A 27,248-nucleotide genomic window follows, 5' to 3' on the forward strand; every position below is an offset into this window, starting at 1 on the left:
TATTAGAAATCGTATTAAAACCAATTTAAAGGCTGAAGAAAGAGAGACGTGATGCTCCTCTCTCACACAGCAATCCATGTAACAGCTGCACAATATGAGCGAAACCTTCATTTGGTAAACGTTTTAGTTTTTTTGTACTCACATCTGGACATGGAACTTCACAGTCTTGCTTAACGAGACTTAAACACGCGATTGAACCGTCAACCTTACCAATAATGGGCTCTACCGCCTGAACTACAGTCACTTACATTGTACGTCAATGGATTTTATTTTGCTCATCATAGTGTATTTAACTGCTGTTATAGTGCATTTTTATGGATTGCCTCTGTGTTTAACAAGTTCTACTGTTTGCAATATATATATATATATATAATAATATAAAATATATTCAGGATAGTTTCAGGAGATGCCATAACTGTCTTAGGCAGGTTGTAGTTTTTTTTATTTCAGGAGGATTTCATCTGACAGCAGCTTTTCTTTGGCTTGTCTGCGGTACCAGACTCTTATTCGTGTTAGATAAGTGCCGGGTCTGTGTCCAAACCACGGAAGAGCTGCCGATTCTGCAGCCAGGCAAGAAGAAGCTCGAGCACCGGGCAGAGCAACAATCCCGCTCTCCATCCCGCTCCACTCCAGTCACCGCAGAGCACGGAGCCGGCATCGCAGCCAGCTGTCCTGCTCTAATCTTCTGGACCGGTCTTGCGAGGATCCCGTCTGCCCGACCGGCCTGACGGTGTCACCCAGACTGAATTTGTGTCCCAGCGGACAGAGAGGAAGTGTAAGAGCTCACCTCTCAACTGTCTCCTCCTGACTTCTTTCTCTCTCTGTCATGCATCCTCAATCTCATTGTCCCATTTCTTTTTTTAATCTCCATGTTTATCACTCTCTGTCACACACACACACACTCATGCACATCACTGGCAGAAGATAACGTTGGACGTCCGATCGCCCAAGGGAGGAAGAAGGAATATGCTCTTGTGACGCCACAGAGGAATAATGGCAGCTAATCAGAGGCATCTGCTCCTTCATGGTGCCAGCATCATGTCAACACAAGCCAAACTAAAGAAAGAGGGAGGGAAAAAAAAATCATTCTTTTTTTTTCACCCCTCAGAAAACAGAACCACCAAATGGTCATTTTTGGCTTTTCCATTTCTGTGTTTCCTGTTGATTTCCTCCATCGAGTGGGGCTGGCATCTCCACCGCCAGCAATCAATCCTTAAAACAAAACAAGACGCCTCAGGCAGGAAGCTATTTCTCTTTGTGACACTGGAAACACATGTGCAGCTACTAAGAAACTTGTGTTTCGTGAATGCCGTTTGTGATTTTGCTTCCTTTTGTAAAAATATACAAGCCTCCCCCGCCGTCCTCTACGACTGAAGAAAAACATGTTGACTGTGAACAAGGTTGAGAAGTGGAAATGTAGGCTGAAGGAGAAGGGCGTCGGGAAAACGAGGCGCAATTTGCTTGCCTCTCTGAGTCAGAGAAGCAAGTTGTGAGATATATAATTTAACTTTAGTCGCACACACTTGCAAATGATTTGGGCATTTATTGTTATACCTACTAAAGGCTCTGCACTTTTAGATTCTGCTGGGAGAACAAATCCCAAAGCATAAATCACATAAAGAGGGGTTTGGGGTTCCCATCTAGCACATTTGAATGAAAATACGAATGTGAATGTTATCAGATGTGACATTGGAATTTTAACCAAACCTGCTGTTTGATGCTCTGTGAAAGAACAGAATGCTTTCTTCAATCTGAACGGCAACAACAAAAAGAACAGCGCTTAAATTATGTGTAAATTTATTAATTTGAAGACTTGAAACTAGCATGTTTACAATGTTTAGTCGATAAATCAAGTGAGAAGTAGAGTCATGTTCTCACAGACTTCTATACAACCAGACTTATTTTTGCAAACAGAGGAGTCGCACCCTGATGGCCATTAGATAGAATGCAAGTTTAAGACAATTCCCAATGACCCCACTTTTCGGGACCGGAGGTTGCCGCCGGTCAATAGACAGAAAGTGAATTGACCAATTTTCATAATTCAAGTCACTCATTGAGCAGAAAAGCTGAACATTTGTGGGTTCAAGCTTCTCAAAACTGAGGAGTTGTAAATCATTGTAAATTAAATTTATTGGGATTTTAGACTGTTGATCAGACAAAACAAGCAATTTCATTGAGTGTTAGTTTTCAACCAATACAGTATAACCCCAAAGCAATTCTAAAATACCTACATTACCCAACCGAGCCTTAAGCGTTCCAGCAGCATAAAGCTAACAACAGTATACATTAAGACCCTTACATATGAAAAACATATTCTGTAAGTGACAGGGTCTTTTATGGCTTACGATGTGTGAGAGTGTTGTAATGATCGCCTCCTGGCAGAATTCCTCTAACCACATCACCATCAAAATGTCACCTGGTCCTCGGGCCACAGGATATCAATCTGTGTGCAACTTCTTGAAAAAAATGTCGCTACAACCCGGCCAAATAAGAAGTGAAATAACTGGAAACAAAACCTCTCTCCCATCTCATTGGCAGAGGTGAAACATGGCTTCAAGCTCGGCTCGTCGGCACACATGCAGGGTGCAGGGGAGCTGTGTCTCTACAACCTGAACACTGTTTGAAGTGTGGTTTGGGGCCTCTGCCAGGCTTTGGCTCTAGCTGGGAAACACAGCTGTCCTGTGGCTGATAGCTCCTCTGCAGTTACTGCATGGACGTTCCTTTCTATAATCTGTAAGGGGGGGGGGGGGGTGGGGGATTGAGCCGGCAGGGTGCCAACGGGCGTCACAGGTGAGTTAGGGTGCAGAATAGGAGGCGAAAGACACCGAGTTAAAGGTGGTAGATTGAGCCCGGACTGTAAACACATTCAATTTAATGACCTAATAATTCATTAAATCTTGCTGCAGTGTCAAATCACGGAGCACAGATGGTGGGGAGCGGGGAACAGTGTCTTCCCTGCAGTTCTAATGTTTTTTATCTGGTAGGAAACCAATTATGCCTGACAGATTTCGTACAAAGACTTTCAGTCGGGTTGAGGCACAATATAGCTGCTCCCTGTGCATTTTGATGTACGATATTTGTCATTGCATCCAAACTGTTCCCTGCACAACAGTCAACATTTCCCGAGGTCAGGATGTTGGATGGAACACGTTTGTTGGAATTATCTTTCTGTTGAGAAATTCAATAAAGTGTTTGATTGGAGAACAAAGGAAGTGTGAGTTATCTCCCGTTTACACGCTGATAGGTTGGATTTCTATAGTTTGCTATGAATCTGCTGTAAATCCAGTTTATTGAACTGGTGCTTTACAGTGATATATTTTATTTACTCCAGTGGATCTAAAATAAGAAACTGTCGCTTCAGTGTTTTGGCTGATGTTTATTTTTATATGTATTTAATATATATATATATATAAATAAAAGATTGTGTTAATAGGGGAACAGTACAGGATCTGCGGCCCTTCTTTTTTACGTGGCGACCTAATTTTATTGAACCATCGCTAATTGAACACATTACTAAACTTCAGTAACTTCAGTAAATTTCTAACAGTAACTTTACTCTCCCTGTGAGGCTGTGGGGAGATCCAGCCTTCAGTCGAGTCTACGGCTGGTCTCACGTACTACTGGACTCATATTGTTTATGCTCATTTATGAACGTTTGCTCAAGGACCTCTCATGGTTGCGGTGATTCACAATTATTACAAAAATTCGATTACATGTTCACTCAGGGCTATTGGGACAGTTTCTGCGTCTATTTTCTCTGTGTGCCGCCAGTGAATCTGGCAAGAAAACACAGTGATAAACTACTATAAACTATTTAAATGATGTATTATATGTGATGAAAATAATCTCATTTTAATAAATGATAAAAAGAAATATGTGTCCGAGCGAAAAAGCAAGGCTTACCTTGTCTGTTGCAGCCCACAATTTAGTTTTTTGTCGTGGCTCAAAATCTGACATTTTGAGTCGGAGTATATGCAGATTCATTTCATACCATATATATTATATTCCACTAAGGTTTAGGCTCCATAAGAGATACATTAGTCCCCATTCATGGCATCTTCGCCGCCATCTTGACTGTAAGGGAGCCAGGAGGGACAACAGAGTGAAATGTAACTCTTGTTTGTTTGGGAGGGCAGATGGAGACACTCCTGGAGATCTGTGACTCTACTGAGGGCACTTTTCTAGTTTATTCAGGAAATCATTCACTCATTAGTTAGACAAGAATCAACACACATAAAGTTAGACAACCAACAATCAAGCAACAAATACCGAAAATAATAAGCTTTTTTTATGCTCAACTTACAGACTTTAACCCTGGACAAGCAACCAGATCCCTGTCAATGTAAAGTGAACCTCAATTCACATTCAGTCGCCGAGTCTCAAAGACTCAAAACAAATGCAAAGGAAGAACATTTAAGAGGATTAAGAAAGTTTCAACTTAATGCAACTTAAATAAGTAATAAATTACGAAAGCACGTCCTCAAGTTGAAGACTCATTCGGCGAAGAGACGACTCGTCACTTTATTTATTTACTTACTTTTTTTTACAGGGACAATGATCAACATCCCTGTAAATGTACCAGTGTAACCCAAAAGGGAACATTTTTGGACTCTCATCCTTTGCCCAGATGCTGAACTACTCCCATGTTGGACGAATCTTCACCTCACGACTTATGTTTGACGTTAACGTTTATTGCCAGTGCAGGAGGTTGTGCGTCCTACGCCGCCGCGTGTCGCGGAGCAGAACGTGAAGGTGCGGCCGTGTGTTCACGGACCTTCAATGACTTTTACATTAACCCCAACCACGATCTGTCCTTTACCTTGCTCAAGTGTTTTAGTCGCCTAAACACAACCATACCTGAACCGACCTCATTTCAAGCAACCACCATCTTTCTCCGAACTTAAACCACACCAGACCTACAGTACAGCAGATGTCGTAGAAAGCAAAAAAAAGTGTATTAAAGTTGGATGCATTCGGCAAAATCGTCCAGTCCTTGATGGGGTTGGTGAAGGAGGCGTCAGTCTGGTATTCAGAAAGTGAAACACACTTACACTGAAGTCAGAATACTGACTTAGCCAGCCGCACACATTTTGCTCTTTGGCCCGTTGAAAGGCCTTTGATTGATCGCTGTATTGAAAGAGTCCTGCTCAGTGAACACCTTCAAACACACTTACTATAAAGCTGTAAAGTCAGCGCTTTAACCTGCAGTTATATTAATATTATTATTATTCCATCTCAAATTCAATGTGCTGGTGTGAGGAGCCAAAGCAATACGGACGAACTCCACCTCTGCGAGTCTGCAATGGAATAAAGAGACTGTAAAAAAAACCTCATAATAAGAATCCTGGACAGGAACTAAAGCTGAGTGCTTTATTTCAATGGTCAGGGATAGCTACTGTACTTTAAAAGTTAAAAAAAAAAAAAAAAAAAACATCAGTCGCTTCGTTCATTCGGAGGCTTTCAGACATCTCATCACGGCCAAAGCTCATATTCTTCAGTGTTTGTGTAACGCTGTTTGGTGTTTCTTGGCATGAGAAAAAGGCAAAGCGAATGAGCTCAGCCTCTAAAAAACATGGGTAAAGAGTAGTTTCTCTCACAGCTAAGGGAATGTTGAAAAGAACTTTGAAGAGAGAGTTCAAGAGGGCGTGAAACCGCTGAGAGGGAAACGGGCGGAGTCTGCGCAGTCTGCACCGGGGATGGAACTCAACGACCGCTCGGGGTTTGGGAGAAGATGCCAAAAATGTGTTTTAACAAAAAAAATGTAAAAATGGCAGAAAGTCTAATCAGGCGAACTTTTGTGGTTCTTGAGGCTTTTTTTTTTTTTTTTGCAGAACACATGGAGCTGGACGTGTGTGTCAAATTTCAAATCAATCTGAATCAGCTTCCTCTCAAATATAGATGCCTCTGACTTGATTATGAATGCTGATTCCTTCATATGTTCATCACTTAATAATTTAAATTACTTTATATACTGCTGGTAGTTTAATCTATACTACTAACACATATCATTTATTAATTATCAGAATCTGCAAAGTGAAGAAATCTTAAAAATATATGTGGTGAAGTAAAAAGTACAATATTTCACTCTGAGATCTAGCGGAGTATGAAAAGTACAGTAGATGTATTATTTATTTATTCATTAAAGTCTTTGACTTTAAGATCAAGATGAACAGTTCATAAAAACAACATGAGGACATTTTTAATAGTTTGTAGGAAAGTCAGCCAGATGACTGAGAAAGAGTCAATCTCAAGAACTGACTTGATCATTCTTATGATCTGAGTCTGTGAAATGATAAAATATGACAGTTTTCATACAGTTTGTGACTTTAGTTCACAACACATTCATATTCCACTTTGTTTTTCTCATTTGTAGAGCTCAATATCAGCTCATCTTAACACAGTTCAGTGCCTAGAGAGCGTAGCCGGTCTACCACGATCAAAATGAAGGCCAGTCTTAGAAGACAGACCCTCATCAAATTGGCAAGGCTCGTTAAAAAGGGAAAGCCACCCACCTCTGAGGACGCAAGTGAAGAGGAAAGTCAGAGAGGATGAACACCTGCTGCTGTTCAAAACCTGCTGTGCTCAACACTGCACTCTGTTTCTGAACGTATTACGGGTGAATCGTGGTTCTCTCTCTCATCCTCAACTCGGTTGTGATGTTTCAGGACGATGATGGGAGGCAGCTCTCCACGGAGGTCGCGAATCAGAGGGGACGTCGGCACCCGTGTCCCTGCCGGACTGGTACGATCTGGACCAGGAGCTGATCCTGGCGCTGGAGAGACCGACCCCCGCCAAAGACCTTTTCGACCACATCGAAGATAACGGAGGCTCCTTAGACGAGGAGAAGACCAAGAGTCACAGCCATGACACCATGTCAGACCATCGTCCTCTCTGATCCCTCATCTCTCTCTCTCTCTTTGTCTGTCAGGTGATACTGAAACAGCTGGTCGATGCAGCAGTTGATCTCGAGAAGAAACACATCTTCTGCCGGGACATAAAGCTGCAGAACCTCTTGATGGAGACCAGCTCGGACGTCCCGCGAGTTCGCCTGATTGACTTTGGACTGAGCTGCTTCGTGGAAAAAGGAGCCCGTTACCGAGTCTTCTTCGGTAAGATGTCCGGCTTTACTCCTGCTCTTCACTAACTTACCCATCTTTCACATTCAAACAAACTTTTGTTTGTTATGTCTGTATATTCCAGGTACTGACATCCCCCCCCCCCCCCCCCCCCCCCCCCGAGTGGTACGACCGTGGCATGTACAGAGCCGGACCCACCGCAGTGTATCAGATCGGAGCGGTGCTGTTTGAAACCCTCCACAGTGGCGCAGAATTCGACACCATCGGGTTCTTTGCAGACGATCTGAGAATCAGCAACGAGCTCTCCGAAAGCAAGAAAAACATCGGCAGACACAAGTCTGTTCATTTTAGTTCCCGTTGTGACGGATCACACCGTTCTCCTCCTTCCTTCTCTCCAGATTGCCAGGATTTGTTACGGACATGTTTGAACCAAGACCCCAATCAGCGTCCGACCCTGAAGCAGCTCAGGATTCATCCATGGCTCCAATAAACCCACAAAAAATAAAATTTGTTTTTTAAAAAAATCCAATCTCATTGGTGAATGATGACGCTTTGAGTGGTCGGAAGAATAGAAAGGTGCCGTACAATGCAGGGACATTTACCATTGTTTATTTGGTATGACAATAATTGGCAATAATTCGTAAGTGTCATCCAAACACTAATGCTGCTGCTCTGTCTTTGACAGGAAGGAGGACGTGAGGAACTCCTGCGGGACATTTTCAAGGACTTCATCTACATCACAGGGTTGTGATAAAAATGCTTTAATTGGACTCAATTGCTCTTATTATATTATATATGATATAATAATTGGCCACTTTGCCGATCCGGTAGCACGCCCAGCCGTCCCAGGAGAGGGGATCTCTCTCTGAATCGCCTTTCCCGAGTTCTTTCTTCCCATTTTTCTTTTGGACTTTTTGAAGGTTTTTTTCTCGTCTTCTAAGAGATAATAGAGCCAATAGAGCCCAATTAGCCACTATATAATGTGATATTTGATACCGAACAATGAAAATAAATTTGGATAAAATTGAAACCCAATGAATTCATCTTTTCTTTAGACCACAGAGAATCATCATATTGTTTTTCTAATTACATTTTGACATAAATAAAGTTTTTAACCAGGCTTTATTTCTCCAATATAGTAAAAGACAAATGCAAATAAATGATGTGGACAGCAATGATCTTGATTGAATTAGTGTTTGTGCTTCACATCCAACATTTCAGGCCTGATTTAAAGTGTTCACTCACTTCCTCTTTCATTAACAAAAGACATCTTACCTTAAAATAATGACAGAGGAAGAGGAAGAAGAGGAACTTTCAAAGTAAATGAACAAGGTGCTACATGGGAAATCAAAGATTAAAACTATTAAAAGCATATCAACTTTAACTCACTACAAATAAAAATAAGATGAAACAAGCGGCCGATTCAAAGTCTTTTCTGTCAACGGAAGGAAGAAAATCCGAGCCGCCGGCAACATCGAGAGTCTGGCTTCACTAAGCTGAGCAGAGTCACTTCAGCTGGTTTAGTTCTGTCTAAAGAAAGACTGAGACCAATCACACTCTTGTTTCATCACAACAATGTATGCAGCCTCTCTGTAATTGCACACTCAAAGTACCGCCAGTCACATTCCTTGGCATTCGGGGACGTGTTTCTCCAGCTTAATTGGAAACATCCAGCAATGTTGGTCATGTTGGACAAACTGTCATTTGTTTGTGGCCAAACGTCGCACCGGGCCCAAGTGCATGAGTGGAACTGCTGTATGGAGCCAAAACCAGGCCAACGGTTTTGATCATTTGAAAAAAAAACTAAATTTAGGAAAGACATGTTTGGCCTTAAAATAACTATGTAAACTAAGTAAACAATAAACAATGTAACATACGGAAAACACGTAATGACGTACGAATGACACAGTGATTTTGAAGTAATTTAGCGATCAATAGCGACGCCATTCTTTTCAGAACAAAGTGACTAAAAAGGGAGAATGACTACTTCTAGTGAATGGGAGGGTCAAACTAATACAGAACTTTAGACCAGGAGACCGGTGTTCATGTCCCAAAAGTGCTGTTGAGTTAGTCTGGTGACCGTGTCTAAGTGGAGAGCAGGGCCGCCTTTCAATCAGACGGTCGGCGGTTCGATCCCCGGCTCCTGCTCCGCTCGTCTCATGTCAAAGTGTCCTTGAGCAAGACACTTAACCCCAAAATTGCTCCCGTAGCTTTGGATAAAAGCGTCTGCTAAATGACTGTGATGCTTATGTTGCGTTGTTTACTTAGTTCGCGTACTCATTTTATGTTTGCGACGTGTTTTCTGTACTTATCTTACGTTGTTGAAGGTTCACTTAGTTTACCTACTTATTCTAAGCCCAACCATGAAGTTTTTCCTAACCCTAACTACGTGATTTTGCCTTAAATGTGTTACCATGACATGCAGAACATCCTTAAAATGTCTAAGTGCTATACATAGACTCACGGGAACCCGACACGACAAACTGCTCTTCACCTTCACGGACACAGACGCCACATGATCGAACATCCGTTGGCTTTTTGTTTGTTGTTTGGCCCCGTCGTGTTCTTCCTGTGTGGTAAGTTCTGACTTGTTTAGTCACACATGTCATGTCTCACTGCAGTAACTAATGATAGTAAAAAAAAGTACAAGTTCCCTCTGAAATACAATCACTCAAATTAAAGTACAGTACTTATGAAAATGTACTTTTCACCTCTTGTAATGCGCCTTGCATTTTAAAACCTGGCTTCTATTTACAACTCACATCCTCTGTGTACTGTAGCTTTGACAAGCAGCATGGTGGCCATTAGTAACAGTAGTAAATTTCATGGATGGCTCTATTAGAGTAATTGCTTGGAAGAAACAAGGAGACTATTTCTCAGAAGTGGACACCTCTGAATTCTTATTGACAGATTCTGGCTTCATACTGATGAGATTAGTCTTTAAGCGACGTGTTGGCGAGGAGTTTCAAACTGAGTGAGCTCCTGAGAGCAGCAATGGTTCAATCATCTTGATTTCAAGTCTGCATTCTGTTTGTAATTGTACTTTAAAAAAAGCAAAGCAACATTTGATTTTAATATATTTGATTTAAGAGATGCTCAGTTGTATATTTGTGGGTTTTCTTGACAGTGGTTGCCACGCAAATATATGAGTTATCGGTTTAAAGCGAGACAAATGCTAATGAAGAAAATGAGCAATATTGTACTTTAAACGGAAGGTCAGACATCTGTCTTGTTTTATGATTTAAATGCAGTCAAACGATCCCATGCAAGCCATCAAACTCGTCAACGTGGTCACCATCAAGGACAAGCCGATGGTTATGATCTCCCTGCTCCTTCACCTCCTCCTCCTCTTCCTCCTCCTCGTCTCCTTCAGACAGTGCAGAAGATCATTAATTTGAGCGTGTGCGCTTTTGACTGAGCTGCAAATAGGCCCTAACTGCCTTCCCTGCAGTTGCTGCCACCACAGATGATTATCACTGCGACGATTAAAGCAGCGAGTCATGCGTCCCTCGGGGGAACGCCCTGCCCCCCCCCCCCCCGTCTCCTCCATCACTGCCACTGACCCTCTTGTTAGCCCAATCCTGCCCAAGTGGACGGAGCGAAGAGAAGCGCCGCCGGTGGTCTCCTTGCCAAGAGGTGGTTGACTCTTGTGAGATGTAAATTATGAACAAGCTTTGTGGATTTCTTTCTTCTTCATCGGAGGTTCTACGTGTTTGATTTGTCTCCGAAAATGTGTTCTTGTCTTTATCTCGCTTGGTATTTTTGATTTGATCCGATGTATTTGAATGGGCCGATGCTTAGGTTGAACTTCGATGTCCCATTTCTCGTTTTTCTCAAAAAACGTCACACAGAATGTTGTCACGAACATCACCCGCTGACTTAGCTTCTCAATCCGGCTAATTAACAGAATACTTGAGAAGTTTATCATTACTCAGACGCACACTTTCCCCCCCCCCTCTCCAAATCTGTGAGTGTGTTTTTTGGAGTGTGAAATTGTCCAAATGAATTGACTCTCATTTTTTTTAATTTTTGCAATGTAATCGCCGGATAATGGGCTCAGAGCTGAAGGCGTGGATGCTAATTTCACATCAATTTATGCTATTCAGGGACAAACCCAATAATTGATTGCCGCTACTCTAACACAACCCGACCATATTGCTTTCGCTTTCAGTGTAATTAAGGGCTTGCAGATCTCATCAGGAATCTTAATCAGGAATCCTTGCATCTATAAATGGAAGATGTACTCTTGAATGTATTTACAGAACACTTTCATTCTGCTTCTTGGTAAACAGAGAACGATGACGGAGTCGAGCTCGACAGGAAAAACGGAAGGAACTGCACTCCAGATGAAAGTGACCAAAGTCTTTGATGATGAAGAACGAGGGAAACAAATGCGGCAACCTTATGAATCAATGGCGTACAATGCATTTGGATTATTAAGCAAACCTTAAAGAATACATTATTTTGACCATATTATATTTTTAATGCTTTGGAGGATGGACGGGCGCGGCTGTGCCAATGACGCCCAACTATTTTGGAACTGGGACTTTCCCACTAGATTTGATGAATTTCTTTCTGAGCTATAAGGACCTTTATGTCAAGCTTTCCAATCTAAGAGTTTACACCGATATTAGCTGCAGATGTACCCACTCAAAATGCATAGCAATTTTGGAAGATAATGACAATTTGTAATAGATGGAAAAAGAAACATAATGTATTATTAAAGCTTAAGATAAAACTTCATTGAGCTTTAAAGGGATTTACACATGACTGCATTAATAATTATAAATGGGCAACTCTGCATTATTTGTTTTAATTTCTTTTACTTTTAGTACATTAACAATACTTTCGTACTGTTACTTAAGCAAAACGCTTTTAACAGATTCTGTATTCATTTTGGTATTGCTTCTTTTATTTAATGGCGAGAGTGAGCGGTCTTTGGTGGCATCTAGCGGTGCGGTTGCAGATTGCAACCAACTGAATACCCCGCCGCTCACGCCTCCCTTTCCAAGACTGCGTTAAAGTAAAACCGCCAACTGCCAAACCGCGGTTATGCCGCTACGCCAAAAACTTCAGTTCCTCAAATGGCCCTTTATACTGTCTCTAAATGCACATAGACACCTGTGTTAAATTACCCAACCTTAGAGCTAATAACTAATAACTGCCAACTGTATGGATGAGGAATTTTATACAACTCACACATTTCAATTTTAGTAAGGCTCAAAGTTGTGGGTAATAACAGCGTAGCCGCTTGGCTCTTCACAACGGCTCTTTTACAGTATGTGGGTTAGGCTCATTCTTAGCAAACGAAAACACAACAAATTTCAGTTTCTGGTAATTGTACACTAATGAAAACATAGTTGTGAATACTATATTCCATTTCTGCTAATAAATCGCCCTAAATGCCACACACAAGTCCTTGAAAAAAATACTTGAATTCATCTTCAACCACTGGGAAAGACAAAACCGAAACCCTCCAAACACCTGAGAGAGGCTACCGAGTCTCTCGACAGACCTGCTGTGCTCTAGTTAACTGGACAATCGCTTTTCAGGGGAGGGGATTAGCAAACTGTGGTTTCTTTTACCGCACTCACTCGAGCTGCTCACAGTCCCAACATGAGAATGTCGATAGCCACCTCCATGAATAAATGACACGATCCACTGCTCCCCACATGACTGTCGTCACCGCGTTGTTTTCATCACCGCGGCCATTTGCGAGTGCCATACCGGTGAAAGCGGGACAGCATTCATGAAAGAGGTCCTTTCACGTCGTCGTTTGGGAAGCAGCGGTTGGCCTTGAATGCGATTCTGTGCAAACCGTCTGCAGCGGAAATGAACCGGTTCAATTCTCCACACCAAATGTCTCCAAACAGCTGAGTGAAAGCGTGTTTGCGTTGAGCTCAAATAGCGTTTAATTGAACGTGTTCATTCATCGTTGAACGTCTTAAAAAGTTTCAAAATGTTTGTCTCTGCATTCACGAGTCAATTTGTAAAAAGCTTAAAACTCTTGAGGAGTCTGTTTAATATTCCCCAAGCTGAGTGAAAAATTGAACGGCATAATTTTTCTCTCTTGTCCAAAGGGTGACGGATGAAATGGGATTCATGATGGATCGTCGACCTGTAATGACGCCCGCCTGGATGGTCTCCACCTGCCTTCATTCGTGACCCACGGCCGTCTCCTTCGCCCCTCGTCGACGACGCGCTCTCCTCACTGATCTGATGTTCGTTTCATCCATGACGCACTTTTGTTTGTAATTCAATGCAGCTCTCAACACGTCTCCTGTATGACGGGGGATTAACTAAGTGAAGTCGATGTGAGAAGCTTTCGCCTTCCTTTTTCTCCCCCCCTCCTCAATCCCGTTGTTGATTTACGACGGCAATAAACTCACTCCCCCCGCCCCCTCCTCCGATCGATTCCCGGCATTGACCCCGAATGCAGTGTTTGGTCTTTACAAATTGGCATCATAATACATGCACACACTGCGGGAAAGTGCTGGCTGCTTGCAAATCATGGCAACTAAAAAAAGGGAAAACATCTTTAATACCGAGTGATAAAAGAGAATTAAGAGTGTGTATTTTTCCTGCTTATTACAGGCTTTTTTATTTTCCATGAGGGCAGATCAAACGTGACGACGGAGCTGTGTGGGACACAATGCAGGCGCGCGGTGACGGGTAGATTTGTTGAGGAAACCTTGTTCAGCAGACTGTTTCAAAGTCATGGGCAGAGACCCTGAAGGACAGATTTAACACCGAGGAAGAAGAATGGGCATCTCTGGTGCATTCACTAACTGGGTGATGAATGAATTACAGCTCCTAAATTTAGCCGGGCAGTCTACCTTGAAATCGGGCTAGACTTCCATCTTAGAGGCGCAGACAGGCTGCGTATTACGTCACAAGGTGCGACCTCTATTTTTTTTTTTTTTGCATTAAAGGAAAAAAGAAAGATTGATGTCTGACCAAAACATTTCATGGTTGCCAGAATAATGTGTTGTGAGGTGACGTGTTGCTCACGCATTTGTCTGACTGGTTCAGGGTCGTTTCGTGTGAGAGGAGATTAGATGCCAGTAATGTGTGCAAGTAAGAGTTTCAGGCACGCAAATATTTCCCGCTGGCTTTGCTGCTCTGGGGATAATTGTGTAACTCACCTCATTTACTTATTTCCATTAAATTATGGCAAAAACTTTCAGAATTTGGTAAGGTCATCAGGTTCACTAACTCGCTAAAAAATAGCTATTATTGGTCCTGCACTCGGAGCTATATCTTCGAAAAACAATGCGGCGTAATTCGTGGGTATACCATGAAATAATAGTTTGTTTTCCACGTAATCATGAACAAGGAAGTATGAAGACCAGAAGGCACACATGGGAGGCCAGGTGGACGGGTCCAACACCGATCCTGCACCCAGGAGACCGCTGTTCCTCCCCCCGTGTGAAACAAGAAGTCAGTGTTGATTTATTTGTCATGTGACTTGCATACTTTAGTTATTTTAACCCAAACAGCAATCTTTTCCTCAACTAAGTTGTTTTGTTGCCTGAACCTAAATAAGTATTTGTCAATCCATTCCTAAACCTGGAAGTATTTTTGTTGGTTAAACTTCACTAAGTAGTTCACGACATTTTCCGCAATCTAACTAAGTATTCGACAATCTGTTCTTAAACCTCAGTAGTTTTGTTGCCTAAACCTATTTTTTTTGTATTTTGACATGTGTTTTGCTGGCCTTCGTGGGAAAACGCATGAAAAATGAACAGTAACTTTTCGTAAAGGTATTGAGAATACGTTGGCCTTTTCTGCTGCCGCTATGTTTAGGTTAGTTGAGGTTTGGGAAAAGGTTACGGTCACGTGTCGTAAACACTGATTTGAAGCATGAGAATATAATTCTTCTCATATTATTCTTCAAGAACGTTTTTTTAATCACCTCCATGCTACAGTGAATTCCCGGTGCTCACATCATATAATAGCATTTTTCAATTTGAACATGTAAACAGTTGGAATGAACACATTCCTCTTGGCCTGATGTTTATGTTCCCTGCCTCAGCCAGCTTAATTAACCAGAGAAGCTTGTTCGTCATTGATGCCTCCATACCTACATGCTTTCTTACATCCGTCTCATTCGACTGTACATCGCTGGTGGGAAGCAGTTTAGGTGATTGACAGTAAAGAAGCTGCCTGATGGGTCATCTTTTGAATTAACGGTGAGTTTAATTACGACTGCAAAAACTGCAGTGGTGAGAGAACCTGATTAGGATGATCCACTGCTCATACATAGGAGAGGGGACATGGAACACAATTTAATTTTCAATGCAAATTGGCACTTAACAGTGAGGGATATGTGACGAGCTGGAGGCAACTGAGGACACTAACAAAAAAAAAAGAAGAAATCAATTTCACATAGATGGACTGCCACACCCAACAAGCCAGAGAGGAGACATTCCCCCAAAAGCTTTTTATTCACTGCAATCCTTTCAAGTACAAGATGAAGATAAAGGTCCCTGAAGCCGTGAATAGCCTTCCTGCTCATTCAAATTAAAACCTGAAATGTAACTGTTGCATGTAAGCAGTTTCGTATTATCTTCATGAGGAATCTGTTTCTGCATTGAGCTTTAAGGTTTTTCCCCTCAAACACACTTAATGCTGTTTACCCAGAATAATCAGCAAACACGTCCGTCCTAGCCCTTGATGTCACTATAATAGTATCTTGATGTAGAAGGTTTGCGCGTGGTTAGCGTCGTATCACGTGGTTAACGTGAAACTGTCGTGGTTAACGTCGTATCACGTGGTTAACGTGACTCTGTCGTGGTTAGCGTCGTATCACGTGGTTAACGTGAATCTGTCGTGGTTAGCGTCGTAATACGTGGTTAACATTGTGAAACGGGCACGGTTAGTCTCGTAACTCGTGGTTAGTGTGTGAAACAGACGCGGTTACTGTAGGTATTAAAACTACGTGGTATAGGTTAGAAAAAGCATCATAGTATGGCTTAAATTGAGTATGCTTGTAACATTACGTAACATTGTGTGACTCAGCGGCATAGCGTCTGCTATACATTCGATTCACGCTATACGTTTAAATGCAAGTCAATTGTAACTGTGATGATGAGTGCAGAGTTAGCAAAGGCGCTCCGCTACCAGGATATTTGTTTCCATTAAAGACGTGTACTGAAGAAATAAGAAAGACATTTTTATACACATCTACATATGAATTTAAGGTGATTATAATTATATGATTGTTGGAAAAAACGCTGCCACAGAAGCGATATGGAAACCACCGTGGAGACTCCAAAATTATAAAACTTCCAGCTTTTGACTTCTGCTTATCTTTCCCTTTCTTAAAGCTAAAATACAAAGTGGTCCAGCCAATAAATGAGACTGTTGTGAGTGGCCACTTTAATCATATTTTTAAGTCTGGAGAGGATTGAGAAAAACATTTAGAGCAGATTACTGACAGAGTTCTTCATCTGGATCTATTTTCTCGCGCGTTAACAATAAGTCGTCTTTAACGTCCGACAGCATGTCATATGGGATGTTTCTGAATTGGACAAATCATCGCATTTAATAGGAAATCTCTTCTGGTAATTTGTTGTTTCTTTACAGAGAGAACTAAAAAATGGTTTCCCCTTGTTGACACCGAGTTGGCACAGATTTATGTTCAGGCTGTAATGACATGTCATTCAGTTTAATCTTTGTTCGGAAGCCAACAGTCAATTTCGGTTTTGTCAGTCGTCCTTTCCTGTGGCACTGCTGCAGCAATCCTTTCAAAGTGTAACATGTAAATAAGAAAGTTTTGACCGCTGAAAAACACTCAAGAGGGTTGCTAATTAAAGGCGATTGTCAACAGCCACGTTGTCGGTTGGTTGAGGCTGTAGGCCCAGTGGAGATTTAAGCTAGCATGCTAACGTTTAGCCGGTAGAATGCATAGATACTAGATACCGGCACCAGGGTTGTGAGATGTGTCTCTGCTGCCGCCATCTTCCTTTGTATTGTTACTAAACGTGTTGATTTGACATATCACAATAGGTTATCCTTCTTCAAGCTAACATCAAGTGAAGTGGCTGTCCTGATACTAAATTAAGCTAATCCATATCAGGGAAAGAACAAAAGAAACAATGTAATCAGTAAGATGCTGTGTTAACTAGTTCTTAATTATTTACAGTAATTGTTTACAACTGTTTCATGGTGCTAATGTGACATTCAATATCATAATGTTGGGAGACCTCAAGTGTAGCTCTGAAAGCATAAAAAACTGCTTATTGTTGTTCAGACTTGTTTTGTGTTTAGGTCCCCCATTATATTCCCTTTTGGTTCATGCTTCTTAATGTTTCTTTGCATTGATTCAGATGTAGAATGTTAACACAGCTTTTAAATACTTTAATTTAACTTAAAGTAGCAATACAAATACTCCTCTACAATTATGCCGATCAACTTCTTTTAAAGTATGACAGTATACTATACGATGAATATGAAAAGTGAATTATTATTGGAGATGAATCAACATGTCATCACTATTTTATTGTCGTAGCTGGTTGAGCTCATTGTGTTTAATGTACAACAATGCATCATATTTAATAGTGACGCATGCCAGAAATATTTTACCTTTAACATTAGTTGTAATCGTGTGTTTATTATTAATTCAATCTTTATTTATTTACAAAATGTAAACACCATGACAGCCATTTATAATACAGAAAGAAAAAAAAAAGAAGATATTTAGAAACTAACCATTATCCAGTATTTGGGAAGTCATTTTGGAATAAAAACCTGTAAATTTAACAAAAAAGTCAGAAATTATCAACACATTTTCCAGCAGGGTTATGATTTATCTCTGTACTTTAGAGTAAGCAGCTCTTTTGGGGGTTATGGTTGTTTACGACAGCATATTTAGAATTTTGCATAGTGTCTTATGTCACAATCAGAAATAGACAGACAGAGCCTTGAGTTCACCTCCCCCAGAATACAATTTGCTTTGTTTTTTTCAATGTATAAATGTGTTTGTCATGAAAGAGAATCTCGGTTTGAGAATCTTGGATCACCGTGGGGGAAGTAGAAATGGACCTGACCAGCACCTAAAAAAAATAAGCACTTTCACACTTAGTTGTAGTTCTCGTCTTTCTTCTTTCTCCTCATCATGGAGCGGTAAAAAGCCCTTGCCCTTGTGTCAAGCATTCAAACCTGAAGACAAAAAGATAAAAAGATACTGCGGCTGTTTATGAATCAGAAATGTGTCAGCATGTGAGTGGACAAGACAGCCTCTTCATGCTTGGTTAGCTTTTCACTCTCATACTCGGTAGGGCAGAAGGTTAAGCCCCCAGGCTTCAAATCACATTGGAACGGTCTTTCTTAGCCGGCAAGGTATCGTCTTTGGCAAGCAACATTTTTTTTTTTTTATCCTTGAAAAAGAAAATGTTAAACTACATGTCACAGTCAAATTAAACGGAAATGACAAAAAGAAGAAGACAACCGAGGGCTGTTAATCCGGGTTGTGGGCACATCGGCGGCGCCAAACAAATGTGTAACGATGAAAAGATGAGCTCCTTGTTCCTTTTGGTGCTTTGGGAAGTGCCACACTCGATTAGGCCCCACGTGTCTGCCTGGGTATTACGGCTGACATTAAGAAAGCTGTTCACCGTCTCTATCACCGCTCCCACACGGCCGTGACTCACCAGCACCCCCACAATGCATTGTGGCCCTCGAAAACACTCCCCCAAGAAAATCCCTCCACTGGCCCGGAGCGACAGCGAAGCACAGAGACGGGATTTATCCACTTTGCGCCCCTCAAAGCTCCACTCGCAGCGTTCGGAGCGCGCGTGCGCCGAAACGGTCCCTAAAACCGAGGCCAAGGGGACGGTTCCTCTTGTGTTTGGCAACGTCTCTGACAGGGAAATGTGTTTTGCTGTGACACATTTACGCTTGATTAGGTTACTGTGTTCTCCACAGATGTGTGTCCTTAGTCCTGATTTAGAGTTGATGCCTCAACGGGGTTTTTCTTTTTTTAAGCTCTTTACGTGTTGCCAAGAAGATGTTAAGACACCGACGTGGAAAACATGCTTTTGGCAGAGGAAACCCTTCCTGTTGCATTAGCTTAAAATGAATAAGCACACGAGGTAGAAGTGTTTCGTACTTTTGATTAATTGATGGGATTATCTCCTCAGAGGACTTAGAAATTCAGACGAACCAAAGGCAGAGAAACCGTCGCAGTGTGCAAAACACAGAATCTGAAATTGTAAATCAAAGTGAATGATGCAGTGGTTCACGGTGAGCACAGTGATGATGTTTACTAGAAGTGAAACCGGCGCACAGCGCTCGCAGAAGAGGCTTAGAGGAGTATTGCTGCTTTTCACATTGATTCCTACGCAATGCTTTTCTACACGCTTAACGCAGCATTAAAAAAAAAAAACAACAACTGAGGAATAAAGAAAAGCCTGAATAAATATGTAGAGGAATATAACAAATGAGGACGCTTCCATACAAGTCATGAGGGATGAACGCCGAGTGAACGTTACAAAACGGCCGCCAGATCTGAACCGAGGTCCAAGCTCGATCCTGATGTGCATCATAATCATCAAGCAAAGGAAAGCATGCACAGTTATGTCTAAATCAAGTCCAGACCCGGCTCGACCCGCTAATGTGAGACCTGACCCGAGACATCATTAAATAGGCTCAGAGCTGCTGCTGGGGAGCGACGACAAAAAGCTCGGGGCGCTGGATGCTGTCTGTGTGCACACAATGGCAAGAAATTATAAATAAATGGAAACGCACAGATTGCGGCGGCAGAAAACATCTCCTACTTATTTTCCAGTGGATCACGTTCACTTGTGTTTCCTTCTATTCTTTGGCAGAGACGAACACAAAAACCCAAAACGTAGACTTTAATACGCGGCGTAGATTTGTTCAATAACTATTAAAATCTTCCAACATAACAAGGGACCTAACGTAACTGCTTTTCTACACACTAAGTATTGAAGATTTTGCATTTCTTTGTTTTAACATATGAGGACTGTTTGATTTTTATTTTGTTCTTTGGATAAACTAGGAGTTACATTTTGAAAATACGTGAAATTGTTGAATTCGTGAAACATAGAAGAAGCTCCGCTCCTCTCCGGCGAGTCTAAACACAAATGATCTTGAGGTCAAACTCCAGTGAGTAACGCGTCGCGGAAATTCACTTGGCGTTTGATGTGAACCCAGCACAGGTCAATATTTGGAGATGATTCGTCATTTTTTGGGAGAGTTTCTCATTGCGATGACTCATCACAGTGGCGGACATGAGCTTCCCTCGCATCTCCTGGTTAACCTGAGCTCCTTGACATTGTTATCATTCGTGGTAATATTTTTTAAAAAATCACGTCTGTTAGAAGCACCTGCTTTAAATGCATACTTCGTCTGATTCATAGGAAAAACATCTGTCTGCGTGCAACTTGGCCAGGAAGCCTATGCTAATATGCTGTCAACGAACAGTTTATTTATCAAAAAAATATGCAGTGTCCTCTTTGTTCGGGATTAACATTTGGGTGGCAGTAAGTAACGGGAAATATTTTTTGATAATTGCCTTTCAATTTCAGACCGTGGACATCAGAAGGAGTTCAAACCGAACACACCCGTTGTGTTTGTTCGTGTGAATTGTCTTTGACAAATGGGTGTCTAAAAGGAACGTTAAAAGCCTCCGTGTTGTACCATTAGTCATGAAACCACTGAATGGGTGGCATTTAGCCCATCAAGGCTGCACGCGCTTCACAGCCCCTTTCACGGTTTGACATCCTTTCAAATCGCCATTATCAACTTTTCAAACTTGCAGTCATTATTTCCAGCAGCCCTTTTTTTTTTTTTTTTTTGTAGCAGCAGCAGCAGCAGCAGCAGCTAGATGCCCAGAAAGACGTGACAGGACAAGTATACAGAGTGGACGATTTATTTTTCTCTCTCCCACCCCTAAAAGATCGACTGTCTGTCACTTTCTAATGTTTATTCATCCAGCCGAATGAAAACCTCACAGGGGAGGATAAGTGAAACATAGTCAAACATGCTGAGAGCATTTCGCTGTCTCTCTTCTCTGTTTGAGAGATGGCTGGTGTCTCAGCGAGGAGGTCCCATCTTGCATCCATTTCCGCGACGCTAAAGTTTTTCCCGTTCGCTGTGAGAGTTCTGATTATTACCAGTGCAGGCGCTGAAGATAATCTACTGCAAAGAAAGTGCGTCAGTGCTTCACCTGTTGGGCAGAAGATTAACAAGTTAATCAAGAGGTCATGGTGGTATCAGAGGAGCGAGAACGAGAGATCGATTTATTGGGGAGAGGCTGTTTGCGTGTGTTCCTGTTAAAAAGTAGAGAGCTCCATTCTGCTGAAGTGAGAGGAGGCGTGAAGCCCTTCTTGGCCCGCTTCCTGCCCGATTTCCTGCAGTAGAGATGAAAAACCTGAAGAAGACTTTAACTTTACGGCCTTGACTCGCAGCCCTGCGAGGCTGCAGTTCGTCACAGAGGTGCTCTGAGCAAAGAGACAACGTCAACGTGCGCTACAGGTATGGCGTTTACCATGTGTGCAATCTTAGTTTAGCACGTTAGCATGCGTTTGCTAATTAGCGCTAAACATGGAGTTGCAGCTGAGGCCGATGGGGATGTCGTAGGTTTTTTTCCGGGCGTTTGGTCATAAACCAAAGTGTCAGAAATACTTCATTGATCCCTGGGGGAAATTATTACAGTACAGTTGATCTTGTATATAAGCATACAGAAATATAAGAGCAATATAAATTAAGTATGTGTAAATTGAACATATTTAGAAATAATAACAATGACAAATAAAGAATGTGAAATTTAAGAAATATGTGCTTCAAACACATACAATATACAACCACAGTGAAAACAAAGAGAATAAATAAATGCTGACAAGTGGCATCTATTAATCATCAAAATATGTTTAAAGGAAAATAATTACCTGATAGATGGTCCTAGAGGTGGTCAGTTCATGTCATGCTGCAAATAGCATGCATGAGTAGATTCAACAGCAACACAAATTCAAACTATTTGGTAAAAAAATATGTATAGTTGGAAAAATAGACCCTTTATCAACCTGCGTTCAAAGAAAAATATATAACAAAACATTTTAAATAGAGATAAGCAGAAAATCTGAGGCACATATTTTTTTTATAGCTATAAACCACAGACCGATTTCCATAACTGAAAGAAAACCCAATGAATTGTTCACAGCAGACGCAAATAGTGTTTTTTAATAATTTAGTGTATTGTCCATCTGCTTTGAAACTGCCTCCCTCTGGTGCTGTCGAGCGTTTGGCTCCAGAACACTGAAATCATTGTTTTCTCTGGTTTGCTTGTGGATTTATGGATCAAATTGGTGTTTCTGCATGTGTTATCCGTTTGGCTGCATTTGGTTGAAACTTCAAAAACTTAAATTCACATGATCCTGTCTTTGTTTGCTGATTAGTTGCTGAAACTTATTGTAGCTCATACTCAACGTGTCATCGGTCACAAGAGCACACAGTGTATATATTTGTGTGTGTTTGATCTTTTCTTTATCAATGTATGCCTCCAGGTACAGATTTGAGTTTTAAGTGTATGATGCACCACGATCAATATGTTTTGTAATTTGTATGAAATTAAATATGTAATGGTATGATCCCTAAAATATCCATTTAAAACAGTACTTCTTATTTCCTTCTGCGTCATTTAGAGATTGTGGGGAAAAATTATAAAAAGGACTATTTTTATAGAAGCTGAATACGTTCAATTTACAGTTTAATGTGAGAAATTTGAATAAACTCCATGGTGATGTAATCATAGAAGCTGCAAACTTTAAGTACAGTTAACTGAACGCTCTTTTCATGCACTGTATGTACAGGTACGTGTTGTTTCCCTCATTCTCGGTCCTGTATTCTTGACAAGCGGTTGACATTTTCATGCTTTTGAGCCTAATATATAACAAGCAAAAAAGCTCTTTTTCTTGCTGTCAGGATGTCGCCCTCATGTTTTCTAGCGTGCATGTGTGGCATGGTTGATTGTATTATGTATAGAAGCAGGTCCTGCTTCTATATGAATATGAGCATGGACGTAGCTAACAAAGCTAGCTTGCATTAGCTGCCAATGAATGCCATCACATTTGGAGTTTAGTAGAAGTCTTGTGTTACTCCCCAGACAGGCTGTTCTCATATACTCATTGTAGCTACACCTACGAAAAGCAATGCTTTTGTAGTAACTAAGGTGATGTAGTAACTAGAGGGACAAAGTCCACACAGACAGGAGGTTGGATCACGCAGGACTTTCACCCAGGAGACCTCTGTTCTTGTCTCGTGAGAAACCAGAAGTCAATTTAATCGTTTGTGTTGCTGGACATTCGAAGGAAAACTCAGAAAAACAAACAAAACTTTGTGAAAGGTACCGTCGTCTGAGGAGACGTTGCCCCAGACGGCTATCCGTCGTCAGCATTCAGGTTTTATAAACAAGTGAGGAAAACCGACAATGGAAATAATTTGATTTCAACTTTTAGAGAGCGCTACTGGCTGAACGCAATTTTCTTTCCATTTCCTATTGCAGCCGTTTGTCGTATTTTGAAATGATAATCATTCTGCGGTTGTTGTTGTTGTTGTTGGATGGTTCACAATGGCACATTTCTTTGCATCAAGAAATCGGGGTTTACAGTAAAAGCAACGCGATCATATAAACACAGAGCTTGTGCACTCAGGAACGCGTCCTCACATCCCGTGAGAAGAGGAATCAGAGAGCAGGTTTCCGTTAATCCCTCACCGCGAGGAAAAATGCATTCAGTCCGAGAGTAAAAGTGCGAGTCAAGAAGAAGTCATGGCCTCCTCTCTCTGTGCTGCATTTAGCAGAGAGCCTAACCTTCACTCAACCCCCCGATGCGTTGGTTGGCAGGCTTCATTGTGAGGAAACGTTTCAGGGACTAATGTCAACAAGCGTTTCTTTACAATATGTTTGAATGCTACAGCCAAGGTTGTGCGTTAGCTTTCTATGCACACACACACACACACACATAAGAAGACACACTGTCTCCGTAGTCTTGTATGAGGCTCTGGACATGGACAGCTTTTCACTTCAGATGAACATTTTGAATCGACTCTCAGCCTTTCCTCAAAGAGAGACAACGCTCTTAATGCTGCATGGCGGAATAGTACTTTCACACAACAGTGAGCTTAAGAACTAAAGTGAACCGACACCAAACTTAACTTTACTTGATATGCATTTCATTGTGGTTGCTTACTTAATAACAACAATAGAGAGAGAGAGAGACGTCTCAGCAACACTCAAAGTGGCCTCAATACGTCACAGAGACTGAATGTCCTGCAGAGGGCTGAAAGGTGGTGATAATGGATTAGTCGCCTCACACGCTGATGACCCAAACTCAAGTTTTGTTGTGACGATGGGGTTTTTTTTGTTCCCAGATCTAAGCAAATACTTCAACGAACGATGATGAGAAAATTATTAAAAACAAGGCCCAATATGAACACACTCTCACAGCAGTGCGTCAAACAACGCGGCTCGGTCAGTGTTCCGAGGCTCCAAACTGTGACGCTCTATTGTGTGTCAATAACCGCTCATACATGCAGTCTTTTCAAAATAAACCCTTGTTTTTCTCAGGTTAGGTTTAAGTCAACCGCAGGCTTTTTCTTAACCCAACTAACCGAGTGAGTCTCGTGACTAACGGCATTAGCTGTCAACTTTCCTTTTAGTTTCGTACGTTTTACTTAATGTACTTATTTTAAGCCCAACCATGATGTTTTCCCCGAACCTAACTATGGCCGTTCCACGGTAACGATGCATGAGACGTGAAAAGGGACGACCGTCACTTTTGACCACACAAATCTAAATCGATCAAATGCAGAATCTCAAGATAATTACAAAATATTCATAAAAATCGTCTAAACAGTTTCTACTGCCCGTCCCGTTCCAAGTAAAATGCATCAAGAACGAACCCCAAGCAGGAAGTAGGTCTCAAACTCCTTCCAAGTCAAATATTTCCTCTAGTGTTTCGTGCAAACCTTGTTTTTCTCTCCGCCTCTGTTGGTCACACAGTTTGAACTGAAATGAGGTATTAGCTGAGCGTCTATCGCAGGTTCACAGCCGGGCCGGTAATGTCTTCATTCTAACAAGGGTCACGGCGGCAGGGTGCTGAGGAGGGGGGGGGGGGGGGGGGGGTTTGTTTGTCAAAGGATGTTCGGGAATCCTTTTCGCGCTCCACTTTTAAACCTCTGCTCTGAGTGTGACCAGAGAAATACGTTTACTCGCGGGGTGAGGTGAAGTGCTGCCTCAGCCACTGCGCTGTGTTTCAGAGGATAAAAGAAAATCCATAATTTACACTCAGAACTCCTTGTGGAATTTATTTACACGTAATCAGACAAAAAAAAAAAAGAAAGACTGGCCTTGTGCAGAGCATTCACCAAAAGACATTCCAGGGTGAAAGCAGAAATCCTATGACAAAAGAAGAAGCGAAAAAGTCTTCATGCAAATGACATGTTCCTCCAGGCGTCTTCTTTCAAATCACCTTAAAAGGTACCTTGTAAACAAACAGTCATCACGAGTGTCCTTCAGGCCAAACAAGCATGTTGAAAGCATTTTATTCCCGTTGAAACCAAACAAATATGTCTTTTTTTTTTTTAATCCTCTGAAAGCAGCATCGTTTACGTCAGCCGGCCGTCTTCTTCTTTGCCTTTTGCCATGGCGGCCGCCATCCCCCTACAACAGCATTGTTTATCAGTGCATTCTAAAACTGTGACATGCGACCGTTTACAAAATACCTGCATGTAGTTTCTTGCATGAGTGAGCTCTGCTTTCATTTAAGCACGAAAGCTGCTTGTTGAAGGTTTAGTTTGGGGTAAGAATCATAATGAATGAATGAATAATGGCCACTAGATGTCCTTTGAGGGAAATATAATTGGGTCATTTCAGGCCGCGTTCTGAAGGGCGTTAAGCCTGCAGGCCCATCAATCATTTCAACGGGACCCCCTTCTGGTGACGCAGGGGACGCCGGAGCTCCGGGCAAAAATGTTAAAGCCAAAAAAATGTCGCAGCAATGTATCGCAAAAATGTCTTTTTGTTGCGACAAAATATAAAACTGAGCCGTGGTTTGGCAGCTGATGAGTGAATGGATCCGTTACCCAAATTGGACGTTCTGCGTCGCCTCACTGGTGCCTGCCTCCACCAACCTCGTGCATTTTTTTTAATTTTTTTTCAAAACGCAGGGTTGTCTTCTGCTCAAACGATCGATGGTGTCATTTTTCCTCGCGAGGAGTCTTGTTTCATGTGCATCCATATTCACACACGTAGAGCGCAACGTCCAACCAATATGGCGACCTGCTGGTTCCAGAGCGCGACTACGGGTCAGAAACGCCAAAGGTTACCTTTTAATATGCAGAATATATAGAATACACAGGCCAGACAGCGTGATCGCATGTCTTGTATCCATAATTCGTCCCATCATGCACTAAAACAAAGAAGAAGGAAAAGGGCCTTTTGATATTTTAGTCAATACTGATCAAAGACGCCTTCCTTCATATAATCATAATTGTATCAAAGGTTTTAGCTCAGGATATTCTCAAACCTACGAATGCCTTCCTCCTCTGTACTCTACTCCACATAAATCAGAGATGGAATCCATCCTTTTGCGTCGCTGCACCTTGTCATTTTCTTGTTACAGTTAATTTGATTGGCTTGTTGCACCTATTCCTGCACGATGACTCAAGTAGCTATAAGCATAATGTGACCTTATTGTATTCGACACACATCTGAAACCGTCTTCTTCCCTTTCATTAGAATTTCATGGTGGGTTTTTTTTTTTTTTTGGTCTTATCTTTATACAGAACTGCTGCCCGCTGGTTATGATTACAACCTAACCTGTGCGGACGCTTTCTCCTGCGCCTCAGACATAGAAAGCGATGAGTAATAACGCTGTTATTGCCGATAACAAACGGGAAGTTATTGACTTGATGCGAGATGTCAAGGTTTGTCCGACAACCACAGAGAATTGTTTTTATGCAGGAGGGAGAAGATATTTTCCTCGGCTCCGTCAATGACGTGTTTTTTTAGTTTTTTTTTAGTCCCGCTCGTGATCAGCGCTGACATTACCATCTGTCTGGTCAAATATATTAAGGGATCCCGTCTTCACTCGCCCTCAGAGGCCTCGTGGCGGCGGAAGCCATTTTCACCTTTTCCAAAGCTTCTTT

The 27,248-nt window shown here is 41.7% G+C and overlaps 1 protein-coding gene across 1 annotated transcript; it reads left to right on the plus strand.

Moving 5' to 3' along the window:
- The first annotated feature begins 6,441 nt into the window (after positions 1–6,441).
- LOC137879787 (serine/threonine-protein kinase pim-3-like) lies at positions 6,442–7,566 on the plus strand. The gene is made up of 5 exons (XM_068720681.1): positions 6,442–6,538; positions 6,684–6,851; positions 6,927–7,112; positions 7,217–7,387; positions 7,475–7,566. The coding sequence occupies exons 1-5, from the start codon at positions 6,442–6,444 to the stop codon at positions 7,564–7,566; spliced, it is 714 nt and encodes a 237-aa protein (XP_068576782.1).
- The last annotated feature ends 19,682 nt before the right edge of the window (positions 7,567–27,248 follow it).

This window comes from Cebidichthys violaceus, unplaced genomic scaffold (assembly GCF_023349555.1).
Source record: "Cebidichthys violaceus isolate CVI_PGR_0920_01 unplaced genomic scaffold, fCebVio1.0.p SCAF_26, whole genome shotgun sequence".
In the NCBI taxonomy this organism is placed as follows: domain Eukaryota; kingdom Metazoa; phylum Chordata; class Actinopteri; order Perciformes; family Stichaeidae; genus Cebidichthys; species Cebidichthys violaceus.